Below are 24,894 nucleotides of genomic sequence, written 5' to 3'. Positions count from 1 at the left end.
CCTAAAATAGAGAAGTTTAGAAACGCTCCAGCTCTGTTTTTCGTTTTGAATCTCCAGAGGGCATTTTAGTGAAGATGGGACAAAATGGAGGACTTTAGAAATAATGATGCAGAGGCTCGCGCTCGGTTCTATGATTGGGTGTCATCAGTCAGGACGTGTCCTTCCCTGATTCATCAGCCACCCATCAGGTTGCTAACATTACTTTCTTCTTCATCCAATCTGAGGAATAGTCAGTCCGTTTCCTGTTTACACCTGCACGTGCATTCCCAGTGTTGGTAAATGGTCACATGATCCGCGTTTTCAGTCGTTTTAATGTGGACGGAGATCAATTCTAATGCGCAGATAAAACACTGGTGTGGACGGAGATCGTATTTGTTATAATTCTCTATATTTAAACGAAAACGCAGTAGTGTGGACAGGGCCTTAATGAGTCAAAGAAATTTCCCATGACAGTGTTGGTCAATTCATTAGTCAGTTGCATCTTCTAAGGTGCTGTGTAAAGAAACTAGTTTACAATCTTGTTTCAGTCTCTTTTAATATAAAAGTCTGAATTATACCTTGTGTTTAAACACTATCTACATAAGAGCCAGCGGCAAATTCCCGAAGGACTGGTCGGAATAAAGCTGTTCTCAGTGGGTACATGAACGCTAAATGACCTGGGGCTTAACTTACAAAAACTCCCAAACAAATTATACATTACATATTTGACGTCTAAATAACTACATTAAAAAAAAAAAAACTATTGCAGAACATATACCGACAGGGTGATCAGGACCCTGACATGAAGCTAGCATTGTTTTCGAGAAATAACATACCGCTGGATGGCACGATTAACCAATCACAGTCAAGAATTTCACAGAGCCACGAAATAATATAATAGCTAAGGTCATGCAGGTTTGTTTGTGCATAAGATTCATGGCCACGAGAAAAGGATGTCATTCCATCAACAATGGATCTAGAGGATCTTCACATCACGCATAACTCCACAACTTCACATCATTACCTCAACAAAATGATCTTATGGCCACGTCATATTATTAAGTTTCCACAAGTTAATATGTTGTGACCTCAACAACACTGAGTGAACAGTACGTGTCCCTTCCTGGGGCTCGTTCTTCGTACGTTGCTTAAAACATCCGAGATCAAATGAGACATCTAAGATGATATCATCGTGCTAATCATGATCCGACTAATTGGGTTCTTCGAACACACCTGTTGTTTATGATTAGTATCGCTGGATTGAGTTATCTGAGATAACTGCGCGTTCTCGCGTTGGTTTAAAAGGGGACATGTATCGATAGCAGAACCAGTGATCAGCAGCGCTGCTATTGGCTGTTCAGCATGGCCAAAGAACACGCCCAGTTTTTCTCCCAAGCAGAGCAAGCGCTTTTAATGCAAGGTTATGCCGAATTTCAGTCTTTAATTAAAACGCCAGGGAACACCTCAAAGTGTGCAAAAGCCAGGAGAGAGTGCTGGCAAAAGTAGAAGACAAATTAAATGCGTTTGTGGTGGCCATAGATGTTTTAATAACTTATTATTATTTTATTTTTATTTTCATAATTTCATAATTACTTTGTTCATTGTAATGTCGAGTCACCACACTATAATAATAATAAACATGGTAAAAGTGAAGTACAAAAATATTCTACTTAATGGTAATTTTAGGCCTTATAGGCCTACTAGTCTCTTTTAAAAAGGCACTGTTAAATAAATGATTGTCTGTTTATAAAAGCAAACAGGAAAAATGCTGAGAAAAAAATAATAATGATGCTCCTGACCCTGGCAGAAGAGCTGACCCTTGGGTTGAATGTGAATTGCCCTGTGAAGGGCATCCCTGGGTTCAGTTCTTCCAGACCCACATCAGGGACCAGTAGCAGCAACACCTACATCACTGGGAAGTGAGATTTAAATTATCTTTGTACACTGTGAAATAATTTGTTGCTGCATTAAATGATGTAGACCTATAATCCAAATTGGCTGGTTTAGTCATTTCAACTGTTAAATCTTGAGTAATGATAAATTGCTTTGTCTTGTGAAAGTAAAAACTGATAAACTTATGTTAATGTAAAAAATATTTTGCCATGAGTTATCAATCACATTGCACTGGAGAGTGAAGAAAACTTCTCAAATGACTGTCCTTTGGAGGAAGTACTTGGCTTTAATTGATTTATACTTGTGCCTATGCCTATTATTTCTGACAGGAGTCCACATGTACAGAAAGGCCTACAGAAGAGTCTGCACACAGCAGTGATACAGGGGTGGGCAGTGTAGACAACTTTTGCTTGTTATTTGTTGCATTTGTTCCCTATATGAGTCTTCAACAGAGTATTTTGAAAAAACAAAAATCAGGGGGAGAAACAGAACTTGACTAAGAAAAAATTGCACTAGAAATAGAGTTGCTTCAAAATAAACTTCAGAGTAAAATCACACAGAGTACTATTACTGACCTTAATATCTTTTAAAAAGATGACTGAATAACTGGCTTTTCTTTACAAAGAACTATTGAAATAAAACTCTAAGCAAACAGAGTTTTGCAAATTTGTCTTGTCTTTTATTTTAGGCTTAATTAAACATTTTTTTTTTCTTTTTCTGATGTTGGCAGTGTTGTGTAATATGGCACATGCAATGTCACAGGCCCTGTCAGGTGCAACCCTCAGGGTTTTTAGACATTGAAATCTTCCCTTTAGTTGGCCAAAGCTCATGTCATTGTGTGCCCTTGTCCTAGAGCTGCATTGTAACTGGTCTGGGGTTTGGGTCAGGGAATAGGGTCATAAAACACCTGTCTCCATGCAGGATCCTGTTGTAATCACCTGTATAATGGAAAAATGCAGTTCTCAGCATAAGTGTATGTAATACTGTGAGTTTGATATTTATAATTTTCCTTACCATGTTCAAATGATGTTCATAAATGTGAATCTCTTAAAATTCTTGAGTCATGCACAGATCCTGGCCATTTTGCTTTCACACTGATTTGTGATATAGAACATGGTCACACACCATCTAAAAGATTTTACTCAGTCAAATGCCTTTTAAAAAAAGTGATATAATATTCCAAATCTGGAATATTAAAAATTGTAATAGTAATTTGGCTGCACTGTATAAGCCCCCTTTCTGCTCACAAAATCCCTTCATTGAGGCCTTGATGGGAACATGTGTGTAGTCTACAGTGTATGGCACCAATCACGTAAGTTAAGCCTGAGGGACTGTAAGTCATAATCGGCATGGTCATCATGATTGCATTATCTTCAAATTATAATATACCCTAAGTTGGCAAAAACAAAAAAAAAAAACAAAAAAAAAACTAAGAGCACTACTTTGTGAATGGCACGACAGAAAGCTTATCAAGTTCTCCGCATCTCCAATAGTGTAAAGGAAGCCACTCGCAAATAATTTTAGGGCAATGCAAACATTTTGTGCTGTTGTTGAAGCCCGATATCGAATCGACCATTAATGTGCATTTCCAACAAAATAATAATGTATTTAAACGACACCCTCACGACGATCGTTTCACGAGAAAACAAAAATAAATCTCAGAAATTAAGCTACACTATCGCGCTGCGCTGAAGGACTTCCCGTATCAGCCGCGATCTAATCCTGTTTACATGAAATAAGCCTGCTCGCGAGCAGGTTCAAGCTGACGGACCTGTTGCTATGACAGCAAGTCCAGGATGAGCGTCGAAGAACCAAACGATCCAAGATCATGGCAAATCGCCAACAATCAAATCCAGCTAACTGAGTTAGCGACGTACGAAGAACGAGCCCCTGGTCACTGTGGAAAGTCATATGGTGACTTAAAAATACAGCAGACTTCAGCTACCCAGATAGCAAACTGACATTGAATCAACGTGGCAATATGACATCGAAACAACGTTGATCTGACATTGTTTTGCTCATCGAATTAACGTTGAACCAACGTCAGACGCGTCATTCTTTCAAAACTAACGGAAAATCAACTTGAAATCAACGCGTTGTTTCAACGTTATGAAAGCAAACCAATTTTCGATTTCATTTAGCTTTGAAGAATGCCGCGTCTGACGTTGGTTCAACGTTAATTCGATGAGCAAAATCAACGTTGTTTCAATGTCATGAGAGACGTCGTTTCCACGTTGATTCAATGTCAGTTTGCTGTCTGGGTATGTACATGAATTTATGATAAAACTTCCTAATTAATCAATTAAAATAAAGCCATTCCATATTTGTTAAAACATTGCCTTAGTGACAGCCATCTAAATTTGAAAAATTTAAGCTCACATTAGACTTTTGAGAACCGGTTATCCTCACCTAGGACAACCGATTTTCATGTCTAACTTTCATTACTACTTTTACCCATATCATTTTGGGCTACTGCATACAAACATTGCATCGAAGTACCATTGTCTTTTTTTATTTACGATTTTCAATAGGTGGGCAAAACACTTCAAGAGGAGATGCATCCCACACAAACATATAGTTTGAATAGAGTCAATGGTAAGGAGAAAATGAAATGTGCCAAGCATCAGCTGTGGCCTCTCTCTCAGGCTAATCAACAGAGTGGTGTGACATTTATTTGGCTGCAGAATCAGAAACATATTAGCCCCTACAGATTTCTGGGAACAGTTCTTCGTGCCGAAGACTGCGTGTTTTCTCTCCTAAAAGTAGTGGTGATCTCATTGACTGAGTATACAGAAAACGACAAGAAAGAGAGAAAAAAAAAGCAGAGATAGAATATTCATCAGATGGTCAGAAACTGTAAAGTCATGACACCATAACATAACTTGTGACACATTTTTGGCTACACTGAATGGATTGTTCTTTGTGTGACGAGAAAGACCAAAGTGTTGATTGCATATTGTTTAGTCTCTCATGAGTTTGCATGCTTAGCTGTTGTCAATGTAGCCATGGTTCGATTTCACAACGTCTCTGGTTTACAGAGAACACATCTGGCAGTGGAGAGCAGGAAAAATTAAAAGTGAAGTCAAAATCTTGTCACAGTTGGTTGCACTGAAAAGTCAACTGTATAAAATTACAACTCAGTCTAAACCAAAGGGTCAAGGTTTTGTCGGATAGCATGGCCCACCCTGTTGAAAATCTCAGCATTAATTCCTGTTAAGTTTGTCCAGGCTGATTTATGCTGTTTAGAGCTGATAGACTGCTGGTCTAGCTGGTGGGTTATGGCGCTTTTCCACTGCATGGTACAGTACGGTTCGGGTCGGTACGGCTCACTTTGGCGCTTTTCCACTGCATGGTACAGTACGGTTCGGTTCGGTACGGCTCACTTGTGGTGCTTTTCCACTGCATGGTACGGTACAGTACGGTTCGCTTTGGGTCGCTTTAAATGGTACCTGGTCTGTTGAGGTTCCAAGCGTACCGTACCGGTACTAAAATGTGACGTGAAACACTGCAGATCACTGATTGGTCAGACAGAATCGTCACCACCAGCGTCACTACTAGCGTCATTGGATTTGCGACACGAGACACTTTTTTAGCAGTATTTTGTTTTGCTCCCATCAGCCTCATTTTAAACACATTTTTCCGTCTAGCAGTTAAAAACAACCACATACCGAGAATCAGGAACACCATCCCCTCGATAGTCTCCATTGTTCCTGTGTTGTGGGTTTGAAAATGTGGCGCTTTTAAGATGATGTCATGGCAGTAGAGACGCGCGCAAATAACGATCAGTCCCACACACTTTTAAGGGGTACTACTGCAGTGGAAAAGCAACTGAGCTAAGCGAACCGAACCGATCCGTACCGAGTCGAGTCGTACCACGCAGTGGAAACACGAAGCGAGCCGAACTGTTCCGAGTCGAACCGTACTGAGCCGAACCGTACCGTACTATGCAGTGGAAACGCGCCATTAGTGTAGTCATATGAAATTTTGAGAGAAGAAAAAATGCCACATTGGTAAAACTTGAATCACACAGAGAAAATATAATAAGCATCAGTAGTATAACAACAATTGTGTTGTATGTCATTGAATGTCATTGCTGTCAGAATGCTGTGACTATCAGCAAATCAGTATCTCACTCTGTGGACCAGCTGACCAAGCTTATCCCAAGCTACCACCAGTGTGCAAAACAAAAAAATATGCTGGTGAGCAGCAATGCTGTATCTTCACTAGGGCAATTAGCCTGGTGTGTCCCATATAATGCCCCATTTAATTGACAAAGTTGCTGTGTATGGTTCCTGCGGATGCAAACTCCCAATAGGGCAAAGAAGATTTTGACTACCAAGGGGGCCTGCACCAGCCAGCAACTACCACAGAGATGGATGAAAATGCTAATGGTTAGCTAATGGTCTCCTGGTGTCATTCTTCAATATGGGCTCTATCAGTGTTGTAGTACTCGAGACTCGGACTCGGTCTCGAGACCATATTTTAATGGTCTTGGTCTTGTCATGGACTCGTGTCCATTTGGACTCGGAATTGACTCATACTCGAACATTTTTTTTTTAGGACTCGGAATTATTCCCGAGTCCACTCGAGTTCAATTAAAAATATTTTTCATGATTATTAATGTATGTTAATAAAATATTTCTTTAAATTGATTGACACGCCCAGTGATTGGTGATTTTCTAGTGCGCAACTGCGCATGACAAATTGTAATAAAATTACTTTTATCACCACCTACTATGTGGCCTTTTTACCCTAAACTGATCATATTCAGTAAAAAAAAAAAAAAAAGGATTTCTCTAAGTAAATAAAAGTAAATTAGGTAATCAACCCTCACTGGTCTCGACTCGGACTCGACCGTCTCTGGTCTCGGTCTCGACTCGGACTCGACTCTCTATGGACTCGGTCTTGACTCGGACTCGACTCTCTCTGGTCTCGGCCTCGACTCGGACTCGACTCTCTATGGACTCGGTCTTGACTCGGACTCGACTCTCTCTGGTCTCGGTGTCGACTCGGACTCGAGTGACGTGGTCTCGACTACAACACTGGGCTCTATCATACATCTGGTGTAATGTGGCACAAGGTGCAACGCAAGTGTTTTTTGCTAGTTTCAGCCCAATGGAGTTATCATTTTCAAGTCCTGTGCCACTTTTTTAAATGGCAAATGCATTTGCACCCATCTGTACGCCTGTCACAATCCCTGTATCATGGTTCCTTGTTGTGGACTCTTATTTTGAAATGTATTTTCTGTTCTTTTTATATCATTATTTCCTCTTTCCTGTTTAGGTCCTGATTTCCTTTGTCTTGTTTGTTACCGTAGTGATTAAAAAGTTTCAGGTGTTCCTTGTTATCGTGTGTCTATATTAAGGCGGGCATACACTGTGCGATTTTCGTCCGATTTTGAGCCGAATTCTGACTCGTGCGACTCTTTTTCCTGTCGGACCGATTTTCAGCTCTGTCGTGCGTCGTTTGTCGTGCAATGTTCGTGCAGTGTACAGGGAGAAACGAGAGGCGATTAACCTCTCACGATCGACAATCGGATGGTCGGATGAATTTCTGGCATGTCAGAAATTTTGGTCGCTCCTCGTGACTATATCGCACAGTTGAAGCAAAGCTACGAACCGATTGCCCTAAACTCAGTGTTTTTTCCCTCACTGCACCTGCGCGAAAACAGAAGTTTAACCATTTCATCTGCAGCAAAAAAAATAAATAAATAAAATAAAAACGAAAAGAGGGAGATGTTTAAGTTCTGTGGTTCAAACTAGCTACAAATTACTGTTGCTTACCTCCAGCTCGTGTTGCAAAATGGATAATATTACCCACCGTCTTATTCCAAGCCACCTGCGATGTAACACCTCTTTTATTAATTTGTCAAACAATGTTTTTGAAATAAACCTGTTTTTAATTTTCATTGATGATTAATTATGTCAATGTTCGGACATATTATAGACTGTTAATAGTTATTTTATATGCCTATAATTCATTGTAATCGACCTAAATGTTTTAGACAATTTTTAATGGGGAGTAAGATTATGTAATATTTTATTATCCTCACAGCACGTTGGTTATGTGCTGTAAAAATATTGCGTGGCAAATTAATTATAATAGCGGCTCAATTTAATAATAAAATTAGGCCTCCCCTATAATAATGATAATACAATAATACCAATAATAATTAAATGTATAAATTGAAAATGCTAAATCATCTTGATACTAGCAGATGCTTGTTTTGACAATATCCCTGGATACATACACGTAAATAGGCGCAATCCAGGGGGTTATCGCAGATATTACACGTATAGTGTGAGCAGTGAAGTCGCAGCTCGACGATCGGACCGTACAGTGTGAGCACATAAATCCTGAACTTTGACTTTGCATCGCATGCGATTTACTCGTTCAGTGTGAGTAGGTACCTTGCTGAAATCGCACAGACATCGCACAGTGTATGCCCGCCTTTAACCAGTGTTTGAGACCCTGTTTACAGAAAATTAAGAAAATTGAAATAGTCTGGCGAGGTGGGGCCACGGGTTGGCACAATCCCGGGATAGACTGACTGCGTCTTCATCCATTGTTTTGTCCATGGTTTTGTCTCTTGTCTAAATCTGACCATGGAGTTGACGGGAAAGCTTTTCGAAAGTTTGCGGAAAGCTGAAGGTGATTGCTAATAGGCTGTCCCAATCAGTAGCACCTGCACAATCCAATCACGTTTGAAAGGGAAACAACAAGTTGAGGTTTTCCGAGATTTTCCTTGTTTCCATTTTTTTTTTTTTTAGAAGTAACGTGTACTCACAGTTATGGATAGATATGTAGTGGAGTAAAGAGCATATTTCCCTCTCAAATGTACTTGAGTAAAGTCATGAGTGTACCCCTAAAATGATACTCGAGTAAAGTACAGATCCCTCAAAATTGTACTTAAGTAAATGTACTCAAGTAAATTTACTCCGTTAGTGTCCAGTTTTGGTGACATGGGTGTTTTGAATCACGCTTCGGATCAGTGTTTCGAAACATCTGCGCTTCGGGATCTCGCAAAGCTTCGGAACGACAGTTTCGCATCAGCCATCCCTACCAACTGGAACCTGGTCTAAAGTCGCACAATATTTTGTACAGGGCTCTCAAGCGTCACGCATTGAGCGTGACAGTCACTCATTTCGGTCTTTTGTCACGCACTCCCGCCACACATTGTATTTCTCACGCAGAAAAACTATTTATAATATATTACAATGACAACTTGACTGCTGTTAGAGAATCATATTTTATAATTATCCTGGCCATGGATGCATTAATCATTGCATCTGTCTTTCAAAGATGTCAGGTAAAAAGCGAACAAGCATCCTCTCATTCGTCCTGAGAGGAAAGCCCCCTAAAATGACTGGGCTTGAACCGAAATGTTTTAAATTGGAGCCAACACCACAAATGATAAAGGAGTTCTCTCTCTTTATCTCTCTCTGAAATTGAATAAATACTTTGTATTTGGTTGAATTGTCAGTGCCATGTGTTAAACACTTTCTGCAATTAATGACAAAAACACTAATAATATTATTATTAATGATGAAACACACCCATTCCAACCCCCCCCACACACACACACACAATGTAACATAAAATTTAGCATTTTTAATGAACAATTATTTTTTGTTAACCTTTCATCATGTCTTGAAGTATCGCAATAATATCGTATCGTGAGTTCAGTATCGTGATATGTATCGAATCATGACATGAGGGCATCATTACACTCATAATAAACATTGATCAACGCACACAGTTGTGGAACGAAGCTGTCAGGAAATGCTCTGAGACACAAAGGTGGATCAAAATGCAGTATTTATTATTACCCTGGAACATTATTATTACCCTGCAGTATTTATTATTGCAAATTCCGCATGTGTTATGGTCCACATGAAAATAGCGAATCCACCATGGCACGAGCACAACTGGCTTTTAAAGGGAATGAGAGATAAGACTCTGATTGGTTTATTGCACATTACGCCAATAAAACACACCCATTACTCATTAAGAGAATAGGGACAACCCTAGTCCATGCGCAGGGTGCACCAACATTTTTTTCCCGTCATTAGACTAGCGAAAGTGGATTTGGATAGACCCTAAGTGCACTTGCGCCCTGTGCTTTAGACCATATGCTCAGATCCTTGAAATAGGGCCCTATATGTCAGTGACTAAAGGAAATTGCTTAAAATGATTGGTTTTGAAAATTAATTTAACATAAGTCCTGAATAGTTACAGCTCTTGGTCCTGAATAGTTACAGCAATTGGATGTTCAGACAAATCCACTTCCCTTGAAAACAACTGCTGGTACTGTCTATGCTCATAAACAACAAATGCCTTACATTACACCTCACATCACACACTTTAACTCCCACTTGGCTCGTCATTGAAGCATAGTTATGGCTTGTGTGGGCCAGTGCAAGCAAAGGTGTGTACTCAGAAATTCCTTCATACATTTCTTGTGGTTGTTTTTTTCCTTCTTTTGAACATTCGAACATTTTTTGACTCGTAGATCAGCCCTGTTTCCATAATTCATATATTAATTCAGTGTGTTTGTTGTGAATATGAGTTCTTTGTATGAAAATGCCTTCTGAAGACTCCTTTAGCAGACATCACAGAACACGACCTCTATAGTTTTACCCCTCCTAACATAATGTTTTTAGTTGTAAAACATGGGCCCCAACTCCAAGGACAGCATTATTCAAGTAATCATTTTTACAGTGCCACAAAATTGTTCTCTTACATGTCATTGATGTAATGACAGTCTCTGGTGAATTAACTGCAGCCTGTTTGGGAATTTATTTCATCACTGACCTCAACTTATCTACAACTTAAAATAATTTCATTCTTTATACTTCGCATGTCCAAGACTGCATACCTGTGCACATGCCAAGAACAACCTTGCCTTGAAAGGCTTGTATGTTAGTGCATTACTGCCATAGAATTTCTGACAGCCATAAATATGTTGGATTTTCGGAGTAATGGTAACAAGCTGGCATCAGCTTGTGTAGTCTGACTTACATATTGTCTTGGCTTTTGTCTGAAAAGCCTTGTAAAGCTGTTGACCATTCTCAGTTTGAGTCAGTAGAAAGAAAAGTGGCTATAAAATTTGTGACAATGTCTTTTTTCCAACATGGAACATATGCCTCATTCCCTGTTTCCCCATGAAATTTCATAGGAAAGTGTACCTGTCAGAACCAATCCAAATGTAATGATGAACCAAATGTAATGATAATTGTGCAATTCAAAAGCCTTAATTTTCAGGATAGTGTTATTTGTTTAGTTATTCTCGTTGTTGATATTTGTCCAAATGTACTTTTATTAACCTCTCACCCCAGACCCCCACTCTAATGTTCACCCACTGTAGACACAACATGTTCCACCTTTAATCCCTCTTTGCATGCTTTTTCTTCTGCCAACAGTGCACACAGAGAGAGGAAGCTCTGTTCCTTTCTAAATAATTCCTCATGTTTCCATTGAGTGGGTATTGTATTGTACATTTCCTCCATTATCCCACTGCAGAGCCAGTCCCTGCGGATCAAGCTCAGACGATGGCTGAATTCTGCAGATTGTAGCCAAACGCTGCATTTCATGGTGATTGATTTGACACTTAATTGGTTCCCAAGGTGAACATGGCCAATCCAACTCAATTGTTCTAGGAGGCAGCTTGCTGGCAATCATGCACTGTAAAGGGGGACCCACCCTGACTTGGCATGGGTAATGTGAGAATGATTCAGTGGGGGACTAGAGGGCTGATCTGGCCATTGGCCAGCAAGTGTGTGGACAGTATCAGAATGAGAGTTCATATAGATGCCTGAGAAATAGGTCAATGGCTCAACAGTGAAGCCAGGGATGTTTTTTTTTTTTTTTACTATAAGATTTCTGAAAACAATTTCCATTTGCATTTCATCCACACATGACTTTCTTTATTTTGAGTAAGAATTGGACGTCTTCAGCTTTTTCAAGACAATTCCTTGAAAAAAAGTTAACAGTTCACCAGTTATCAACTCACTAGAGGTGAATATGAAGAGTTCAGATGCAAAAGCCTCTAAATGCCATTTGAAATTTTCTTCTTTAATGATGATTTTTATCAAACTTGTATATTTAAGTTCAGTAATTTCACTTAAATAACAATTAATAGGTAACTATCATTGTCATTTAAGTGAAATCACTGAACTTAAATATACAAGCTTGATAAAAATGATCCTTTTAGAAGAAAATTTCAAATGGCACTTAGAGGCTTTTGCATCTGAACTCTTCATATATTCCTTCAGCTTGATCAGCTGTTCATCACATAAAGCTATAGCCACAGTGACTATTAAGTAATGTAGGAGGGAAGATTCTTCAAAAAACTTCTCTGTGTTCTATGAATGTAGACAGAATGCAGGTCTGTAATGACATGAGAGTCAGTAAATAACAATTTAAATTTTTGGGTGAAATATCCCTTTTCATAAAACACCCAATGTCATTTTGAAGAGTTAAAGAAAAACCTCTTCATTAACACCCTCAAGGTTGGAACACCCCTTCCACTAGCAACACTCTGATACAGTTCTGCTAATCAGCTGCAGACATGCAGAGATAAGCTAAGCCCTTTTCTTTCACTGCTTTGAAACAAAATGAGCGTTGCCAAGATCCTGTTCTCAATTTCTATGGTCTGACATGCCTTGTGCATTTGAAGAACTCTGAGAAAAGTGGCTGCCGAGTCTCTGTGCATTCCAATAACATTCTGATATTATTATTATTATTATTATGGCTCTGATGTCATGGCTTAGCTTTGTCAAGCATTATAGTCATCTTTGACTATGCATATGACAAGCATTTGTTTGTGTGTAAGAGTTCTGTGAGAACTTGGGTGGGGTAAATGAGTTGAGGGTGGGTGAAAGCTCGTGAAGAAAGACATGGGGTTCATATGCAGACAGGGTCTAATGGTTTAGACAAATGCTCATGGAGAGCTGTAAGGTGGACAGAACCAAGAACTTTCTTTTTTATCTTCATCTAATCTGTGATGACCTTGCTATAGAGTGGGTCGTTTGTTCTCCAAGCTTCTGGTCATTTGTACAAATACACTTTGATTCTCCTGCACATTAAACTATTAGGAACTATTGTGCATTTGGTAGTCTGGTCAAGAACACAATAGCAGTGAAGCTTTATAATTGAAATATGGGTTATTAGGTGGAAATGAGCAGTCACTGACAAACTTTGTCCAGACGAGCATATGTATGCTTTGGGTACTGGCTCTCGTTATGGGATTTTGCTTGAGTCCCGGCTAGGCTTCTTAAAGGATTCATTCACATTAGAATTAAAATATCCTGATAATCCTCTCACCCCCACATCATTCAAGATATTCATATCTTTCTTGCTTCATTCAAAAAGAAATGAGGTTTTTGAGGAAAACATTCCAGGATTTTTCTTCATATAGTAGACTTCAAGAGTACACATTTACATTAATTAAATCGAGTGAAGATTATGCGTATTTGGCATACTCCCCCAATGTTGTAAGAATATTAGGACTAGAAGTGAGGAGATGGGGTGGTGGAGGTAAGTTTGCTGGATATATACCCAGACAGCAAACTGACATTGAATCAACGTGGAAACGACGTCTCTCATGACATTGAAACAACATTGATTTTGCTCATCGAATTAACGTTGAACCAACGTCAGACGCGGCATTCTTCAAAGCTAAATGAAATCGAAAATTGGTTTGCTTTCATAACGTTGAAACAACGCGTTGATTTCAAGTTGATTTTCCGTTAGTTTTGAAAGAATGACGCGTCTGACGTTGGTTCAACGTTAATTCGATGAGCAAAACAATGTCAGATCAACGTTGTTTCGATGTCATATTTCCACGTTGATTCAATGTCAGTTTGCTATCTGGGTACACCTCTTAACTCGTTGATTGGGTTGACTAAAAGAGTGTGCTCCACTCGTGTCTAATTAGGTTTGATTACCTGAATGTGCTCTACATGTGTTTGATTAGGTTTAATTATCTGACCGTGCTCCTCCCAAACTTTGTTAATAAAACATCATTTCCAACAGTTTGAAAGGTACAAATTGCAGTCAATGTAGCTTTAAAGGTTCTACACGATCCCAGCCGAGAAATAAGGGTCTTATCTATAAATAAATAAACATTTATATACTTTTTAACCACAAATGCTCAACTTGCACTAGCTGCGATGCACCACACATTACGTAGGCGGAAGTACCGACCTAGTGTTTACAAAAGTCAAACGCCTTTTGCAAAAAAAAAGAAGGTAAAATAATGATGTCGGACAATTTTGAAGTAGGAGGACAAAATGAGATGGAGTTTTTCACCCTAGCCTCCACTTTTTAACCAGAGCACGCGTGACTTTTCAAAGTGAAAACGCAATGCATGGCGCATTGCAGAGCAAGTGCAAGATGAGCATTTGTAGTTAAAAAGTAAATATATATTTTTTTAGAAAATGACCAATGGTTTGTCTAGAAAAGACCGTTATTCCTCTGCAGGGATCGTGTAGAGATTTTGAAGCTGCACTGAAACTGTAATTTGAACCTTCAAACCGTTAAAGTCCATTATATGGAGAAAATCCTGGAATGCTTCCTAAAAACCTTATTTTCTTTTCAACTGAAAAAAGAAAGACATGGACACATGGACAATTTTTTTTTCTTTGGTTACATAACATATACACAGATGAGCCAAATCATTATGGCCACCTGACCAAATGGCCAACTGTTGGTCCTGCCACCAAAGCAAAACTGACCCACCAAGGCGTGGACTCTACACGAGTCCCGAACATTCCCCAGGTCTTCGGTTGATTTGAGATCTGGGTTATGTGAAGGCCGGAGCACACCTTGAAGTCTTCGGCATGTTTCTTTAAATTTTTCCCAGACAGCGTTTTTTATTTATTTTATTTTATGCCACCTCCAGCATTTTTTATCATTTTCACAAAACTTTCATGGCCCCCCGGAATATTTTGTTGTATGAATATCTGAACATACGATACATCAAAGAAAGAACAGAGCATCTGCTTTAAAAAAAAGATATATGTGACCTGTGCTGGCAAAAGAAGTCGGAATTTTCAAAAATGAGTAATTGTTATTTCAACCTTCAAAATGATGTATGATTTGTTGGAATCAGACAAAAAATAAAATGATTTAGCTGCATCTGTTTGAAGTTGGCAGTGTCAGCAAAGTCAATTTTGAGAAAAATCGACTTAATGTTTTCTGAAGGTTCCAAAACAAAATCACCTAGCAATTCCTTACATACCGTAAAATCCCTTATAATAACACCAAATTTGGCACACACCAAGTCAAAACCAAATATCTATAGGGAATATATTGTTTGATTAGAATTATTTATTTATTTTAACATTTTATTTAACAGACAGCCTATATTCAGACCTACTGTACCGCACGGATGTTGCCAAATGATCAGATGATTTTCACCAACAGCTAATCAAATGTTTTTAAGACATAACAGATAATGTTTGCATGAATACACACCAAGACAGACATTTTGAAATACTTTAATTCTGTTACAGTTTGTGCATATCGGATCGCTCGTCGTCTTAGGCGTCTTTGTGCGCACGCAAGCTCTGTCAGTCAGTGTGAGTAAGATCATTTTGTTTACATCAGTTTTGTTTTAAAATCACATTTCATTGGTTCAGACTCACACCATCGAGAATTTACTATGAATATTCACAAAGTGGGAATACTGTGCTTACAACGATACCAAACATAGACAAAGGAAAAGTAGCCTACTCCTTTCAGAAAATAAACAAATAAAGGTAGTTTTAGGCATTTAATTGCTATTTGGAGCATTTGTATTGCTAGACGAGGGCTTAATTAACTATTTTTTGTGAAAACCTCAATTGACCAAAATTTCTAATTTTTACTTGTTTTGCCTGTAACTCGATATTAGTTTGTGCGCATTCCGACTCATTTTTCCAGCATGGGTCACACACACATATATAAACACACACACTCTCTCTCTCTCTCTCTCACACACACACACACACACACACACACACACACACACACACACACACACACACACATACATATATATATATATATATATATATATATATACATATACAGCTTCATGCATTTTTTTTATCATGCATTGATTGGGTGTGTTATTAAAAAAGCTGAGAAAATTGTTTGTTTTTTTGGTCAAAGACTTCGCCTGGATCGCATTCAGAACGATTATCTAACGTTAGGCAGTTTTGATTTATATGCTGTTTAATGTGTGATGGTAACATTTGCTTACACATGCATGAGCTCAGACTTAGACTTAGAAAACTTTAATGTCCCCGGAAGGCAATTTGTTGTACAATACAGGCATATTGACACATAATCCACAACACAAACATTATCTACATACACAATGTCACATATATTCACCTGTTATACCCCTCCCCACGTCTTATTTGATTGGGTTTTGCCATGGAAATGAATGAATGTTTCGCTTGATTTGTTCTAACCTTAGGATATCTATATCTGCAACCAAGGGAGCGGCTTGAACTCCACTGAAAGTGGATGGGTTGTATCCATACAAACCTTGTCTCCCTTCTGTGCCAATCTGATCAGATATAGTTGGTACAGGTCTACGTGTTGTTTTCCAATGAAGTTTTAACAATCTTCCCCAATTTGTTCCTATGGGTCATTTTTAAATGTGCATACCAGCATACTATACAGTAGGATAGAATACTAAAGAGTCAAAATTTAGTTGTCAACATTAAAATAATTAGGTTTCCTGAGAAAATACAAACGTTGTTGGGTGCCCTTTTAAAAACGGCATCAGTACATTGATCCCAGGATAATTTATGGTCAATGATAAGGCCGAGATATTTGTGCAATGCTTGCATCACTTGTAATGCTTCTATCGCTTGTTTTGTTATAAATTATGGATAATTCCATCAATGGCGGGAAACGTGGTAATCCATTCCCGAACAATGTGTGCAGTGTGAAAGAGGCCACACCAGAACCGCTTCCAGCTGAACATTGCCCTAAGAATCACAGTCCCTCAACCAGCTGTCGTCTTCCCATAGTGCATCCTGATGCCTTCACCTCCCCAGGTAATCGGGACACACAGCCGTCCACATGATATAAAGAAAAAGAAATCATTGTACCAGGTGACCTTCTTCAATTACTCCAAGGTCCAGTTCTGACTCTCATGTGCCCATCTACACATCTCCTTACGCAGCAGGGTGCAACACACATTCCTTCCATAACCAATATTAGGATAATTCTGTAAACACTTTTGACACTTTTGAGTGTCAATCCAAAGTGGCCATCATCTGAAATCTCCAATTACTCACAGGAGTACATCATTCAGCACAGGAGAAATGTCCCATTGGATTTTGTCATGAGAACCCTCACAATTATTATCAACATACAATGAATAACTTTTTTTTTTTACTTTGAATGTATTTTTACACAATACACAAATAATGAAAGAAAATAACATTGAAAATATTGAGTGGGCTACAGTCATATTTAACTTCTCTCACAGTGCTCTGTTGTTTCACACAATATTGTGAAGAGAAACAGATCTAAAATCAGTGTGTCTACCAAATCATATCCCACATAGAATTTTTTTTCCTGGGCCAGCTCCGGTCCACACAGCCCCTTTTCCCACGGCCAAGGCAGCATTATCCTAATGGGCAACATGACATCATGACTTTTGCGTAAACATACACACCACTTTCAAGTCAAGTGGCGTGTTATCTATACGCATTTTGAGCTATCCGCGTGTATGTCTACGGCGTTAAACGTCCCAGTGATTCCGTGTGTATGTACACACCGTTAAATGTCAGAGTGAAACGAAGCAAAATGTAGATCTACATCTGGTCAGCGATATGTTTTTTCCTAGGATGGTAGGGGAAGACTCATAAATGGTATTAACCCCAGTGACGAGTAGGTTTAGGGGCGGGGTTGGGGTAGGTCATATATTTATATATACAGTAATGTAACGTTAAGTCAACGGCGTTCATAAACACGCTGAAAAGCGATTATGCATGGCAAAAATGGAAATACGAATTGGTGTGTCATACATACGCCATTTCATGAGATCAGTCTGTAATGGGCAACATGTGGGCTCCCCCCAGGAAGGTGGGTCTCTGGAGCAGCTTAGCCAATCGCTGATTTAAGATATAAATGTTTGACATAAACTGTAGCCAATCAGCAGGCATCAATCGCCCATCTAGTCCTCTATGGACGATTGATGTACAGCGCGCATCTCCATCTGCTTGTAAACAAAAAGTTTTGCGCTTCCGGCTATATCAGCACGTCATCTTATACAGTAGGTGGCGGTAATACTCCTAAGCAGTGAGCAACCGGTAAAAAGGAGGAGTAGAAAAAGAACGTCCTCATCTCAGTTCTTACGCATGCGTCCTGGAAATCTGTTAAACTCTCGTCTCTGGCCAACAAGGAAGTAATGGGATAGTCGAATAAAGTCATTATTTTTATTTGTTTTTCCACACAAAAAGTATTCTTTTCGCTCGATAAGCTTATAGTTGAGCCACTGTAGGCACATGAAATATTTAAACATTTTCTTTAATGACTATCTGGGCCGTCAAGTTTCAATCCCTTAGGCAGCCTATGTATCAGTGATCCAGCTCTCAGATTTAATCAAAAATATCTTCATTTGTGTTCCGAAGATGAACGAAGGTCTTACGGGGTTGGAACAGCATGAGGGTGAGTAATTAATGACTTAATTTTCATTTTTGGGTGAACTAACCATTTAACTCAACTAATTCACTCCAATTAAAGTCAACTTAAATATTTTTGTTCATCTAATAAGTAAAAGGGAGTCTTTTGATCTTGTAAAGGTAACTAGAATGTTTAGCATTTATCAATGCAAGCAGCTACAATCCTTGTGTTTTATCTGCATGTTTTATTTTCAAAGATAACTTCATGACATAAACATTGTTTGCCTATTAACACGAAAGGCAAACATTTTACTCATTTTACCAAGGTAACTATATTGCATACAAAAGTTCCAATGAGATGCACATATACCTCAGCACATAAATCTCAAACATGGTTATGATCAACAATAGTTTTTCAGTAAAAATATGAACTCTGAAACCTATGACAGCTAAATAACAGCATACCTGTCAAGTATCCCGTTTTGGCCGGGAAAGTCCCGTATTTTACCCTTCTTTCCCGCCGCCCTCCCGTATTAGTATTTTCCTGTAAATCTCCCGTATTTTAACCTGCGTTATTAAAATATAATAATACCCCCGAGCAGATAAAAAAAAAAACATTCCCAATCTGAGCTCTGTCACTTGCCTCGCGATAACTACAGGTACTGTAGGTGAGGTGACAGTTGTCGCAAGGTCAGATGATGAGTGACAACTCTATGGTGACAACGCGGGAGAAACAAAGAGGCCACGCATTTTGTAACTGCGACTTTTGCATCTCACACGGGGGAAGGAATGATGTGTTAGCACGAGAAATGGTGTTTAGCATGGTACAAAAGATTGTTGCCGAGAATAGTATGACGCTAGACAACACATAGAGATAGACAACAGAACTGCTCTACTCGCATGTAAGTCGGACCATAGAAGGGTACGTCGCGGAGTTTCTTGAGCTGGCTCATCTCGCGCAAATGAGCACCCAGTGCTTGAAGATCTTCTTCCACGGGGGATTAGAGGAACCACTCCGGTCTCTGATGCCCGAACCTGATCCGTACGGGTCTTTGGAGTGGTATATTGACCTGGCCCTGTTGTGGAGCGGCTCTGCGTTTACTGTGGGCGCAAAGGAGAGCAAGCAGCGAGAGCCCGCGCTTCGCGTCAGCCCAGCCGAGCCCGCTACTCACATCAGCTCAGCCGAGCCCGCGACTCACGTGAGCCCCGCGAGTGAATCTCCGGTTCAAGTGGATGAATCTCCGGTTCAAGTGAGTGCTGAGTCTCCTGTTCAAGTGAGTGCTGAGTCTCCTGTTCAAGTGAGTGCTGAGTCTCCTGTTCAAGTGAATGAGTCTTCTGTTCAAGTGAGTGAGTCTCCTGTTCAAGTGAGTGCTGAGTCTCCTGTTCAAGTGAGTGCTGAATCTCCAGTTCAAGTGAATGAGTCTTCTGTTCAAGTGAGTGAGTCTCCTGTTCAAGTGAGTGCTGAGTCTCCTGTTCAAGTGAGTGCTGAATCTCCAGTTCAAGTGAATGAGTCTTCTGTTCAAGTGAGTGAGTCTCCTGTTCAAGTGAGTGCTGAGTCTCCTGTTCAAGTGAATGAGTCTTCTGTTCAAGTGAGTGAGTCTCCTGTTCAAGTAAGTGCTGAGTCTCCTGTTCAAGTGAGTGCTGAATCTCCAGTTCAAGTGAGTGAGTCTCCTGTTCAAGTGAGTGCTGAGTCTCCTGTTCAAGTGAGTGCTGAGTCTCCTGTTCAAGTGAGTGAGTCTCCTGTTCAAGTGAGTCAGTCTCCTGTTCAAGTGAGTGCTGAGTCTCCTGTTCAAGTGAATGAGTCTTCTGTTCAAGTGAGTGCTGAGTCTCCTGTTCAAGTGAGTGCTGAGTCTCCTGTTCAAGTGAGTGCTGAATCTCCAGTTCAAGTGAATGAGTCTTCTGTTCAAGTGAGTGAGTCTCCTGTTCAAGTGAGTGCTGAGTCTCCTGTTCAAGTGAGTGCTGAGTCTCCTGTTCAAGTGAATGAGTCTTCTGTTCAAGTGAGTGAGTCTCCTGTTCAAGTGAGTGAGTCTCCTGTTCAAGTGAATGAGTCTTCTGTTCAAGTGAGTGAGTCTCCTGTTCAAGTGAGTGCTGAGTCTCCTGTTCAAGTGAATGAGTCTTCTGTTCAAGTGAGTGAGTCTCCTGTTCAAGTGAGTGATGAGTCTTCAAGTCAAGTGACTGAGTTGTCCAGCCCAGCGAGTGTGTCTAGTCCTGTGACGCCCCGCCGCAGGAGGAGGAGAAGGAGGACTCGTTCGGTTCGCCAGGCACCGGTGAGCGTACCCGGACTCCTCGCCCTGCCGGCCCCGCCTCTGCGCCTCGCCCTGCCGGCTTTCAAGCTCCTGGAGGCGTTTCCTGAGCCTGTCTACTGTCCGGAGGTTCCCCCCGTAGATTTCCCCAAGTATTTTTTTTTGGGGGGGGGGGGGCAGTAGGTACTCTGTGGGGGCCATGGAGGCGACGTTGACATGGCCCTTGCATCGTCCTGCTCCGCCCTGGCCTCGTCCTGCTCCGTCCACGCTCGGCGGCCCAGGCCCGCCTTGGCCATCTCCTGGTCCCGTACCTCTGCACGGGCCTGGCCCTCCGTCCCTCCCCCAAGACTGTCTCCGCTTCACCGCCCTCCTGAACTTTTTGTTGTTTTTATGGGCTTCGGGAGCCGCCCATAGGGGGTGGGCTATGTCATGATGTGGTTTTGTGTCTTGTCAATTTGTATTCAGTTGTTTCCTGTCTAGTTATTATCCCAGGTGTTTCTCATTTCTCACGCCCCCTTGTTACCTTGCCTAGCTCGTTTGTCCCTATTATTTAAGCCCTGTGTTCCTGCCTTGTCTTTGTGAGTTCTTGTTTAATGTCGAGTGGTCGATGTGGGTTGTTCCTGAGTCTAAAGTCTAGTCTGTTGAAGTCTGTAGTCTGTTTGAGTTTTGAGCGTGTTAAATAAAACGTGTGCTGCACTTGGATCCAACGCCTCCTTTCTTCAACCGCATTACCACCGTCACAGTCACAGTCCTTCGTCTGCACCAGTCTGTCTTCGTCATCTGCACTACACTTCCCAGGATCCTCTTGTCTCTACTCCCGAACTCACTCCCTCATCAGCCACCTGTTTCTCGTCTGTTCATCATTTTCACCTGTTTGCACCTCATTATGTTTGATTCCCCTGTGTATTTAGTTCACTCAGTTTCATTCAGTCTTTGTCGGTCGTTGTGTTTGTTACAATGTGTTGCGAGTGATTTCCTGCCTGTTAATTGTTTAAAGTTTAAGTAAAGTAAAGTAATAGAATTGGAGTTTTGCCTCTTCGGTCTCCTTCGTCTGCCTGCACTCCACCACACCCTGTGACATATATAAAGAGCATTTATTTAAAGGCTTATTTGCTTATTTTCTTTTCATTTAACATTGCTTGTCTTTACATTTGCATTTTATTTTCATTCCACACATTCTTTTCATTTCATATTGCTTTTCTTTTAAAGTTTTTCTTTTCATTTCACATAACTTTTCTTTACTCTCTTAGTGAGTTATTGTACAAACATGTTGCAGACTTTGTATTCTTTAAGACTGTTTTGGAAGGAGTGTATTGTGGGCTGGGCCACAGTGGTTAATTTTTACATGCGAGTAGAGCAGTTCTGTTGTCTATCTCTATGTGTTGTCTAGCGTCATACTATTCTCGGCAACAATCTTTTGTACCATGCTAAACACCATTTCTCGTGCTAACACATCATTCCTTCCCCCGTGTGAGATGCAAAAGTCGCAGTTATCTGCTCGGGGGTATTATTATATTTTAATAACGCAGGTTAAAATACGGGAGATTTACAGAAAAATACTAATACGGGAGGGCGGCGGGAAAGAAGGGTAAAATACGGGACTTTCCCGGCCAAAACGGGATACTTTACAGGTATGCTGTTATTTAGCTGTCATAGGTTTCAGAGTTCATATTTTTACTGAATAACTATTGTTGATCAGATATGACGGCGCTACTACGACACGCATCACCTCAGATGAGCAGATGAGCGCCTATCAAGCCAGCGTGCTGCAATCTATCGCAAATCAAAGGGAAAGTAAGTCGCAGACACTTAACACTAACGTTACCATCTTCATTAAAAGTAAAGAAACTAAATGATCTTACCAGGTTGCCGCTCTCTTTTATTGCTCTCTTTGCTGATTTTGAAATTAGCCGATGATCAAAATGCAGCTCATATCTGTTGTTTTCGGTGACATGCACTTCATTAAATCTGCATATAGTGTGGGGGAATTGAAGATCGGATATACATCTGTTTTGCAAAAACACATGTATGTGACCAGGTGTAGCCTAAATTGAATCGTTTTGATAAATCAGATAGGCTGGCTATCCGATCTGAGAAAACGCATGAAGTGGCCAGGTGTAAACAACCCCCGCGTGGCGCGGCGCTTCTCGTTCGGTGTGCAAGTGAGACCACTTTTACGGATGTGTATTTCCCTCATATTAAATATAAAATGCATCTCTGATATTTTCCTAATGTCTGGATGAAAAAACGTTTCAATATATTGGTTTTAAATGGCCCTTACGGTGCAAATCGACTACATCTGCGCTAAAATATCAAAGTGAAAGTCATAGCTTGCGTGTATATAGTCAGCTCCCAACTCAACTGTGAGAATAGATTAACGGCGATATTTTTTTTATCGCCCGACAAGAGTCTCACGTTAACGCAGCACGTTAACACCGATAACGGCCCACCCCCTAATATATATATTTGTGTCTGTGTGTGTGTTTTCATTTAAGCTATAACACCTGTCTTAAAATGTAAGGGATACTGGGTTGGTGGGACTGTTTGCGGTAGGCGCCGTAAAATTTCCCTTATTTTCAAATCTAAAACTTGACAGATGTGAATAACAGTGACAACAACAGCAGCATAAATCAAGCCAGAAAATGCAAAACAATGATCATGTTTTTTTTTAAATAATGTTAAAATGTTTCAAAATGTTAAAATGTTTGATATTTAATGTTTTAATGTTTTTATAATAATTTTTACCACATTTTTTTTAAGCTGGGAACTTGCACAACAGTTACAGTGTAATTAAAAGTAATTTTTTTAATAAAAAATAAAGTCGTTATTTTTTAGTTTGTTTTTGCGCACAAAATGTATTCTCGTTGCTTGATAAAGTTAAGATTGAGCCACTGTAGTCACCTGGATTATTTTAACGATGTCTTTGATAACTTTAAGGACGGCAAGTTTCAATTCCTCAAGACTAGTATGCAGGAGTGATCCAGCTCTCAGATTTCATCAAAAATATCTTAATTTGTGTTCTGAAAATGAATGAATGTCTTACGGGGTTGGAACAACATGAGGGTGAGTAAATACTGACAGAATTTTCATTTTTGGGTCAACTAAACCTTTAATACTGTGTTGGTAAATAAAATATGCGTCTTTGATTTACAACATTTTTGAAGGCCTGCTTTCTGTATTTTTCCTCGAAACGGAAAAAAAAGAAACAACTAAACTCACAACATAAATATCATTGGGCTACTCACAGCCTAAGTAAGAAGTGCCACTCTTCAGCACAATCACCTCTGCGCATGATCTACTAATGAAGAGCAAATCAGAGAACACAGGCGGATCGTTTCCATGACGACCAACACAATCTACCAAGAGCAGTGCAAATTTAACTTCCATTTTACAAATTTAAGTGGATTGAACATCATACGTTTATCATGTTTAACAACATTAAGTTGTTGCAAAATGTTGAAAAATTGTGTTGGATTAGATTTTTTAATTAATTAAACTGAACAACTGAACACTGGCAATTAGTTAGGAAAAAGGATTATTTAAGATTCATATTTTAATTAATAATTAATTGTTAGTCATATATTTTACAGATTTTATTAAATGCATTCAAAAATAATGTTATAATGGTTTGAAAACCTCTATTATTACAAAATGAAAAAGAAATGTGGCATAAACCCAAACCAATATTAAGATCAGGCCATCTGAATTGAGCAACTATACAAGATGGCCAGACTTGCACAGCTTTTTGGCTAAAATGACAGAATCTGTTAATGGAGTTGGCCTCTTTGGGAAAGTTGCTAGAAGGAACTCCACTTCTGAGAAAAGCCAACATTAAGTCATGCTGGTAGTTGCTTTAAACCATTACAAAACCTGAAACCTTTTGGCGATAGAAAAATATGGTCTGATGAGCTGGCCTGAATGCAAAGCCTTATGTTTGGCACAAGCCAATGCATGGCAAGTGCATGCTGTAACACCATCTCTGCACTCAAGCATGGTGATGGCAGAGTCCTTCGGTTCAACCTAGGTGTCACCCAGCCCCCAACTCTAGAAATCTGTCGATATGGTAATCATATGATATGGTAGAATGTTAGATTTCTAATAAATAAAACACATATAACTAAAAATTTAGACCATATTTTATTCCCTAT

The 24,894-nt window shown here is 39.7% G+C and overlaps 1 protein-coding gene across 3 annotated transcripts in view; it reads left to right on the top strand.

Moving 5' to 3' along the window:
* The window catches only part of elna (elastin a), a 146,415-nt gene that overhangs the window by 13,416 nt on the left and 108,105 nt on the right, over positions 1-24,894 (top strand). For all 3 annotated transcript variants that reach the window (XM_039654104.2, XM_039654109.2, XM_039654108.2), the window contains exon 3: positions 18,513-18,549. In XM_039654104.2, the coding sequence (XP_039510038.2) occupies positions 18,513-18,549 (37 nt within the window). The remainder of the gene's footprint in view (positions 1-18,512; positions 18,550-24,894) is intronic.

Source organism: Pimephales promelas, chromosome 16, assembly GCF_988280905.1.
Source record: "Pimephales promelas chromosome 16, fPimPro1.hap1.1, whole genome shotgun sequence".
NCBI classification, from domain to species: Eukaryota; Metazoa; Chordata; class Actinopteri; order Cypriniformes; family Leuciscidae; genus Pimephales; species Pimephales promelas.
This window is presented reverse-complemented; position numbering and strand designations above follow the sequence as displayed.